This window comes from Morone saxatilis, unplaced genomic scaffold (assembly GCF_004916995.1).
Source record: "Morone saxatilis isolate NCDOM2014 unplaced genomic scaffold, NCSU_SB_2.0 Contig16, whole genome shotgun sequence".
In the NCBI taxonomy this organism is placed as follows: domain Eukaryota; kingdom Metazoa; phylum Chordata; class Actinopteri; family Moronidae; genus Morone; species Morone saxatilis.
Window position 1 is genome coordinate 1,423,488 of NW_023339718.1, and position 9,721 is coordinate 1,433,208.

Here is a 9,721-nt window from a genome sequence, read left to right on the forward strand (position 1 = left end):
TGAGAAAGATTATAAATGTAATTCTTGTCTTCTAGTATGGTGATGTAAAATGTGAGTTTTCAAAGACTGACAGAACAATATTGTGAGATTCTATGAACATAAATGTAGATATTTAAAGAATATCTTTCCTGTTGAAGCACAAATGGAGACATAAGACAAAACCAGATTTAAAAAGCCCACAAATATCTTTTTTATTTAAAATATTCTTTCTTTCTTCGTTTTTATAGGTTATGTGTTCAGCACTTCCTCAAATGTGTTAATCATCGTTCCTTCCCTCACACATAAATATGGGACACTGGTGTCTCTTCACAGAGCTTCCATTGAAGCTAAAAAATCATAAAAATAGTATTAATAAAAATTAAATAACTTCTGGCCTATTAGCAGTACAAATTGTAAAGCATTTTCAGAAACTCTATGCAGGAATCACAAGACAAGACTACTGTATGGTTTATAAAATAAATTCAGTGTTTATTGTTCTTTGCAGCAATGTACAAACAATATAAAAATGCATAGACATGTCTCTTTAATAAAGCAATGTAAACATAGTGAATAATGACCTGTGACCTTCAACAGTAATGAATTAATGAAATTGTGGAGTCTATCTGCTCTTAATCAAGCCCTGCTATTTAGTACAATAACACAAATACATGCATGTATACAGTAGTTGCGCATAAACAATATGCTATATAGGGCAAGGAGCCAATTGTATTGAAAACACTGCAGCAAATAGGGGGAAGCACATAATGGCAAGGCCTGAGAGTTGATTATGCAAATACCCCAGCTGCAAAGGAACAATAACTCTGGAAATTCAAAGACAAACCATAACACGGAAAGCTATTGTCTCGCATTTGCATATTTGCTTGACAACTATAACCTGCTCATCATGCCCATCTTGCTCAGAACAATGTCTTTGTGTTCATATAATAATGCACACATCAGAAATTGTCATAGTGCATTGTTTCAGTTCATATGAAAGCTGTGCTGCCCGAGCTGGCAGTCCAAGCCTGACACTTTCATAGTTTTGAAACTATTTTAATAACATAGTATAGAAAATGGAGAGAAATATATACTTTATAAAATAGATATATCCTGTTTACACTGAATCCCCAATGGCCTGAACTATAAACATTCAAATCAGCATTAAACAGCATAATCGTATAGAAAGTTCTTAAATAAAAAGCAAGCAAATAAAAAACTGATTATATTCTAAAAGTCTGTGAATATTAATTACAATGTTTTTCTCCCATTGTGATTATGTCTGTAGATGGCTTTTCTTTACACTGCTAATGCAATACTACTGTAATAATGCTTCTGCTGGCTATTAGATAATATATGATTCTGTTTGTGTAACACTACAATGGGCTGTGAATGCTAACATATTTTGACTCTCTTAAATCCCTGAGTGATCAGCCACTGATGTCTGAAATGTACAGTACATTTTTCTTCTATTCATATGTGACAAGTAAAAACAAATTGCAGCTCACTGTGTCATTAATTCTTGTCTCAGGGTTAGTGTTTTTAACTCTATTTAGTGTCTCTGTGCTCAGCCCTCTCTATCCTATTACACTGGCTGTCTTACTGTAATATTTACTATGATTTCTCTGAACAGAAGACACATGAGATCTGTGCAAATGAGTACACTTATTGGCCAAATCGTCCCCTGCAGAGTGATCTCACTGATGCTGATGGCTCTCTGCCGTCTCCTTATAAGAAGGACAGCACCAGTCATGTGCAGGCGTCAGTGCCTGGGCGTCAGCGGCTCCATCTCTAGCACCAGATCACGAGGCCGCGGACCTTTACTTAACTCCACTGCCCGCGGGACTACTGTGGACCAGCGGTCTGGAGGGGGATAAAAAGAAGAAGGATTTTCTTTTATCCGTATGAATAAGTTCCATGAATATATACTTATTTGTCTATGAATTTATTCATAAGAGCACAGTGAGAATCTCACCTCTCCTCAAGGCTCTGACGCTCTGCTGCAACCCATTGGCTTGGCAGGTCTCATTCTTGCCAGGATCCTCGTTGATTATCGCCAGGTTCTGATTCCAGTGGCACCAGTTCACCTCATCCACCCTGACATAACAAGACATCATTGGGATTGACATTTTCCTTTGAAGTGGCAATGGCACTGCTGAGTGACTGTGATTATGAGTGAAAAATACCTGAAGCACCAGCGTCTGTCAGGCGTGCCATCCCAATTCTTCCCCACAGTCACCATCTCCCCGGCTCGAAAAGACTTGCGAAGGCAGACTGGGAAAGAGCGCTCGATGTCCAAGATGGTCGTTGCCCACTGTTAGTATACGTTATATTAACACATTTAATTTGTATATTTAAGCCACTCAAATAACAAACCTCTTGTGGTAACTACCCATACAGATAGTTTTGGTTGTGAGATATCCATCTTTGAGATTTCTGCCTCCAACCAAAGTTAAAAAACAACCTTCAACAACTTCTGGATGGATTTCCATGAAATTTGCTCCAGATAACTATGGTGCCTAGAGGGTGAATCCTGATGACTTTCGTTGATTGCTTAACTTTTCCTCTAATGCCACCATGAGGGTGACATTTGTGCTTTTAAAGGAAACATGAGTATGTTAACCAACTCAAAGGGAAAATGCTAACGTGCTGATGTTAGCAGGTCTAATATTTATCATGGTAACCATCTCAGTTTGGTGGGTTGCATGCACACTGATGGGAATGTCATTAGTTTTTTAATTAACTAAACTGAGTAATAAACCAAAGATAAACAGTTATGGGATTACCAAAGTGATGCACTGTGAGGGGCATATGAATGCTTTTAATGTATGTTTACTCAGTGAGTGAGTCAAAGTACAAGCCGTGGCTGCAGGAAAATGTAATTTTTCATAACTGTAAGTACCACAAACTAAATTTGTTTCACCTCTTATGTGTTTTGGTGGCTGCCGACATCTCAAAACCTGGTAAAAATATACTATATAATAAATATAAATAAATTGGGCATCAGATCATATTTCACTGACACTGCCGACTACAAACAGTTCACCTGCTCACCTGAAGCTTCCAGATCTTTTTGCTCTCCTTCGACACCTGTCCCACCGTCTCCCCCATCAAAGCGATCAACATGTTCAGCAGCAGCACGAAGGTGAGGATGATGTAGGTTACCAACAGGATGAGGAAGACTGCAGGGTACTGTGCACTGTGGATCATGTCCAGGTCTCCCATCCCGATGGTGAGCTTAAAGAGGTCCAGTAGGAAAGTACTGAAGGTGTCTGGGTCCCTGCAGTTGGGGTAGGTGGGGCAGCCCCCGTCACACTCTGTGCCCAGTGGAGGACACACTGTCAGCAGAGACACCAGGGCTGCGGGGTGGAAACAGAGGAGGTTGGATTAGGTGTTTGTGAGCACTTAAAGGCATAGTTCGGCATTTTGGAAAATATGCTTATTTGCTTTCTTGCCGAAAGTTGATGAGGAGATTTACACCATTCTCACATCTGTCGGTTAAATATCAAACTACAGCCAGGAGACGGTTAGCTTAGCATAAAGACTGGAAGGAAGGGGCAATAGTGTGGCACATAACCGCAAAAAAACACAGCAATTGACAATTTTACACTACAGTTTTCATACAGATCAAACAGAAATAGCACATTGAAAAACAAACTTTAGAAGAACTGGAAGGCAAAAGTTGTTCCAATACCGATAACAGTATCAGCTACCAGCGAATATCAGGTGTTTATCAGGCCCGAAATGGGACCTTCAACTTCCCAGCAGTGTCCCGCTTGTCTTTTCCCAGGATAGTAAAGTCATGACCCGCCCTATTCTGAATCTGACTCTTACAACCTGACCTGAGCCAGGTCATACAAAGGGATATGTATTGAATTGGTACTTGTTATCAGCCCATATGCAAAAGTTCAGGTATCTGGATACATATCAGGAAGGAAAAAATTGCTCTGTACTTGGAACAGAGCCAGGGAACAGCCACTATAGCTAAGCATAAAGACTGGAAACAAGGGGAAACACCCTGTTAGTTTTAAGTTTACAGTTAGACATTGCGGTTAGCGTCTGGCTGTTGCTTTCTATTAATGTTAATGGCCTATATGAGAGTGTTATTGATTTCCCCTAATCTAACTGATAAGAGCAATTTAGTGTTTTTTACCAAAATGTCAAACTATACCTTTAAGTAATGCTGACATACCTGTAGAGATAGGTGACTATAAGCTTACCTGATGCATATCCAATCATGAAGAGCACGTACACCAGCAGAAATCGGAAAAGGTCCTTAAAAAGAATCTGAGAACCAAAAATAAAAGTAGTATGAAGACACATGGAGGGTTATGTTTAACGTTCATTCATTTTCTGTTGAGTTTTTCCGTTATCTAACCTTCTGTATCATGATGCTGTAGGTTCCAGTGAGCTTCAGTCCTCTGGTGAAGTAAAGAGTGTTCATCCAACCCAGGACAAGTGCAAACACCATCACGGACACATAAGCCTCAATGCCAGACAGGTAGAGAGCAGCGGTGACTACAATCAGTACAGAGTAGATAAAGCTAAAGAGGACAGAGAATTTTTTTTGTTAAGGAACCAACCAAGTCTGTGATACTGAGTGATACATGAAGGCAGGAAGATGTGACTGCTGGCATTTGGCAATTTAACAAAATGCAGACATCACAGCCATGTTGCTAATGATTTAAATCAACACAGTTAAGAGAGGTGCTCGACATTCTCCTCTTTGTTTGTATCATGGGCTTAATTAAAGATGTAAACTATAAAAAAAAAAAAACATGCCAGGGAGGAGGCTGAGGAATTAATTAGATGACTCAATTAAGAAGATGCAAAAGCTGCCTCGGGTAAATGTCAGCAAGAGCTACAGCAGAGGTGAGGATGAGGGGGAGCAAGGACAGAGGATAAAAACTTACTACAGCAGTTGAAAGGATCCATCAATAAATAAAGACTTCACCCCCTGGCACTTTTTCAAGAAGAGTTCTTTAATCTGCAAAGAGCAGGAGAAACATTTCCATATGACAACAAGCGCTGTCATTACAGGTTTGAGTTTGATGCAAGAAACTGGGAGACGGCAGTGAGACAACCAGTGACTGGATCTTGACTCACGTTGGTGAGGAAGAAGAAGATTCCCGATGCCAAGGTGACAATCTCTCCCGCCATACGCAGGTAGTCAGAGGATGTTGTGTAGGGGTACGGAGGCTGGAAAGAAAGGAAGACGAGAGTTATTAGTAACATTCATTACATTTAGATTCAACTCAATCCAAACATCTTAGACATCTTAAAATATGAAATATACACAAAATACACCGTATGGACAAATATCAGTTGATAAGACCAAATAGTTAGTTAAAGGATTAGTTTGACATGTTGAGAACTACACCTGCTGTCATGCAGAGTTAGATGAGAAGAATAATGCAACATCCATTAGCCAGGTAGCTTATCTTAGTATTAGCAGCTACCGTAAAAACGCAATTGTTATATTTTGGTTTGCGTACAGATTGAATAAATAAGATATAATGTGTTATAAAAACTCATTTTAAGTTAAAAAAAAAGATTTCTATATTATACACTAATAAAAACATAACTAGGAATACTATATTCCATTTCTTCCCATAGATCCTCCTAAATGTTACACACTGGGCCTTTAATACAGTGCAGTAAATGGTTTGGGATACAAATTTGCTGCTATGGTACATGATGCATTAACATTTCATGTGCATACAGCGATCTAATGTACAGCACACGTGGCCTACATAAAAAACCCAGTACATACTTATATACAAAATAAGCAAAAATTGAAATACCTGCTATGGTAAGAAATATATTAATGTCGTGTCGTGAAAATTCAGTGCTGCATGGGCACATTTGACACTTTCACATCATGAATCATTGATCAGTTCCCATGCGATCTGAAATGCTGTAAAAAAAAAAAAAAAAACGCCTCCTTTTTCAGTTTTATCTCACCCACCTTTCCCTGTGTTGGGTGGTAATAAGCCACTAGGGTGAAGATGATCATGGTGGTGAGGTAGGAAACCACGCTGATGTAAAAGGTGACAGCAGCAAACTTCTGCCATTTGGCCCTCAACAGCTCATTGATTGGCTCCACAGCCAGCATCTCATGGCGGTTCTGACAACAAGAGCACAAATACAACACTGATATGTTACGTAGTAAAAAATGATATAAAATAAAAACAGAATAGAGAATATTTTATTGATGCACCCACACACATTTTTATGTTATGCCTGTTGTGTTGTTTTGTTGTTCTTCACACTCTGATCTTGAGAGAAAGAATTTTTCATCTCAGCTGTATTTTCTTTTTATAGTTGGAATGACAAACTTGAACAAAATGTTCTTATCACCTCGTTGCGACTGTTGTAGACGAGGATTTCCAGCACAGATGGTTCCTCTCCGCACGTATCCAGTGAAGACAGATCATAGAGGGAGGAGTACACTGGCCCATAAGCCCAGTCCTTAAACTTACGTGACAAATGACGAACTTCCTCGTCTTTGATCTCACGCCGGATAATGTGCTGAAAAACCTGGAGGAATAGGAAGAAGCTGACCTACTGACATTTGACCTACAGTTAATATTATTACGGCCTGTAGAAATGTGATTATTCTTTTATTAGACTGTATGATACTTATGTATCATTATCCCTACCCCTATCTTGCCCAGCTTGGCGGCCATCATGAGTGGTGACATGCCATCATTGTTGAGCACTGTCTCCAGGCTGCAGTCTGGGTAGAGCTTGGCACTCTTGATTAGCAGCAGGTCGTACATCTTTGTGAGGAAACGCGTGTTGTCCTTGGTGTTGTCGGCGATGTGCACTAGGGCGTGCAGCACGGTGTTTCCACGTGAATCCTGGCGCCGCAGATCAGCCTTCTTGTGTGGATTCTCAGTCAGGTAGTGCACTATGGCAGGCTGGTTAGTGCATGCAGCCAATGAGAGAGGAAGCTCACCTGGGCCAACACAGAGAGAGAGAGACTCACTTCATACTGAATTCACAGGAGATTAAAGGAACTGTATTTAAGATTAAGAATAAGCAAATCAACAGGAGGGTTAATTAAGAACTGTAGCGTCTGTATGTTTTTGCGGAGCATACTAAACATGGATCAAAGATTTGACTTAAATCCCCGCTATGAAAACAGCACAATTAGCAGTTGTTTGAGGGAGGGGCGCAATGGGGCCAGAGTGCCAAAAGCAGCTGCTGAAAATGAACCGTTGCCATGGGTGACAGATTACTTTGTCACCTCACATAGAAACGCTCCTCTTCATGGATTTGCACGGGTGCATGCAGAGTGTTAGCGTGAGTCTAAATCCCATTAGCCATCAGCCCTGCCAGGTTCCTGTTCACCTCACTGCAAAGCTCCGCAGCAAATTACTCACACTGTGCCCGGACACGCTGGGATTTGGGAATGACAACCGTGCTAAGTGCAAATAGAAATCATCTCCTCTGTGATGAGTGAGGAGTATAACACATGAATGTAATCAAATAAACAATTCTTAAAATTCTTTGGTTGGGTGTAAAATAAACTGAAAATAACGAGACATTTCTACCTTTCTTTGAGTGCTTTTGGAGAGTTACATTAAAATCACTTATATGTGCTATAATTATCATTAGAGCAAAAGGACACAGTGTTATAAACACAACATATTTTTGTATGGTACCACATACTGTGATACAGGAGGTTGGGCCTTAACAAACACCAGCAGAGGGCAGTGTTGAGTTCAGTTTACAGGCTCTAATTTATTTACAGGTCAGTGAAGTGCTTCCCAGAGGAGGGTCAGCAGAGGATGTTTACTTTTATTCATGGCAGAACACTGACACCTTTCACTGGACGCGCCTCTCGAACATATGACATAATGCTTGTCTTTTCATGTGTTTTTGGAGCAACTAATGTCGGTTTCTCGTACGATTCTTGTCAAAACATTTGGGTAGACTAAAAGGTGGACTTCACTTCTGGACCACAGCAGTATCCTGAGTGTGTTTGGTCAGCAGAAACCTGCCACGTTAAAAAGAGAAAGGGTGGGGTTTAATATCACTTAATTTCTCTATGGCAGCGAAGGTTTCTTTGCCAGGTACCACGTGTTAGCTATTTTATCTTGGCAGCTGCATCCCAAAACTTTGATGTGAAAGGCAGAATAACCACTTGTGAGTAAAACAGAGAGTCAGTGCCAGTGTGGAAAGGGCGACCGGTGAAGTCATGGAAACCACAGACACACCACATCCTTACCACCATATGAGGCAGAAAGCACAGTAACAGTTTTCCAGAACTCTTGGTGTGACGTCTGCCTACGGTGTTTTATCACTTAAGGATGTAAGGTTTGCTAAAAACAGAAATACGGGAGCACAATGAACTCTTTTGTTTTCATACTAGATTTATGTGCTGACAAAAGTTCCTTACCAAAGTAGAAGTAGCCCCCCTCGTCTCTGGGCTGGAAGAAGCGTCCCCTCGCCTGAGCGTGGACATCAGCTCCCATCTCCACCAGCAGCTCCACATACTGCTTGCAGCGTCGCTCTATAGCAATGTGGAGCGCCGTCTGGCCTGACAACGCAGAAAAAAACACAACAATGCAGAAACATTTTAATTCCAAACTGATGATTTGTGTGCTGTGTTCAATTGAAAAAATATCAGCTGAAAGAATGTGTTTACCAAAATGTATAATTACTAAACTGACATGTATGGAGTTAATTATGTTGACAGTCATTCAGTGAGTGTAAAAGCACAGTTACACAAGAGAAATAGTTTCGACTCGTGCCATTTGTTTACTAGATTCTTTCTTTTGAGAAGCTGACGCCCTATTATGAACTTAAGGTCATAAAAAACTGACTATGCTAACTAAGCTATGAGGGGTATATTTATGTGCAGGTTATTTCTGTGGGGTCAAAACACGTAGAAACTGAGCCCTTAAACATTTTTATGTATGTTATTATGTTTTTATGTCACATAAACAGTGTGTCCTGCATTAGCAAAACAAGGTAAATTGGCAAATTAGGCATCATGAAGAAAACACTTAAGAAAAGCACCATGTTTTGTGTTACAAGGTTTTTCTGAGACCTATTGTTTGCAAGGTAAAGAGGCTTCCTTCAAGGTATTAAACCCAAACAAATGAGGTCTGGATCTTCTCATTTACAGAGCTGTAAACAGTCACTGTACCCATACGGACTCTAAATACAATCCTGTTCCCCATAACTGGGCATCAGCCACCAGCAAGGCAAGCTACAATAACTCTCAACAAAACACAGCTTCAGCTCAGTGGAAGATGAAGGAATCACAATCTTCTATAAAACTGCAGAATTCAAATGAGACCTTTATTTCTTTAAACAACTCCTGTAAATTACAATGATTATGCAACGGCATGTTTTCATTATTGGGTTATTTTCATACCTCTGTAGTAGAGATCCCTGAAGGGCGTATTTATGAACTCTCTGAGGTTTCCGGTCTTCTCTGCAATGTCCACCAGCAGAGGGATGGTCACATTCAGCCCACCGTAAAGGTTCAACAGCGCTTTAGGCAGACAGGTCTTACCTGTGGATGGCTCTGGTAGAAAAATGAAACACAGTACACTTTTGTATTCAAGCACACCTTCAACACTACCCATTACTCTCCAAATGTGTTGATTTGAATTACTTGTAAAATGGAAGTTGTTTTAATGTTTTTCGGTCTCTTGTCTCTTATAGTGACAGTTGGAGACTGATAGGAAAGAGGGGAGAGAGGGAGGACAACATGCAGCAAAGGGCC

At 40.3% G+C, this 9,721-nt stretch overlaps 1 protein-coding gene across 1 annotated transcript in view; it reads right to left on the reverse strand.

Annotated features, from left to right (window-relative positions):
- Positions 1-461: 461 nt before the first annotated feature.
- The window catches only part of trpv4 (transient receptor potential cation channel, subfamily V, member 4), a 14,527-nt gene continuing 5,267 nt past the window's right edge, over positions 462-9,721 (reverse strand). Inside the window, exons 5-17 of the mRNA XM_035659177.1 lie at positions 9,368-9,520; positions 8,384-8,524; positions 6,639-6,937; positions 6,337-6,516; positions 5,945-6,103; positions 5,083-5,175; positions 4,890-4,963; positions 4,355-4,520; positions 4,197-4,263; positions 3,031-3,335; positions 2,163-2,290; positions 1,952-2,073; positions 462-1,839 (exon numbers count right to left, since the gene is read on the reverse strand). Of these exons, the coding sequence (XP_035515070.1) occupies positions 1,739-1,839; positions 1,952-2,073; positions 2,163-2,290; positions 3,031-3,335; positions 4,197-4,263; positions 4,355-4,520; positions 4,890-4,963; positions 5,083-5,175; positions 5,945-6,103; positions 6,337-6,516; positions 6,639-6,937; positions 8,384-8,524; positions 9,368-9,520 (1,988 nt within the window). The 3' untranslated portion in view covers positions 462-1,738. The remainder of the gene's footprint in view (positions 1,840-1,951; positions 2,074-2,162; positions 2,291-3,030; positions 3,336-4,196; positions 4,264-4,354; positions 4,521-4,889; positions 4,964-5,082; positions 5,176-5,944; positions 6,104-6,336; positions 6,517-6,638; positions 6,938-8,383; positions 8,525-9,367; positions 9,521-9,721) is intronic.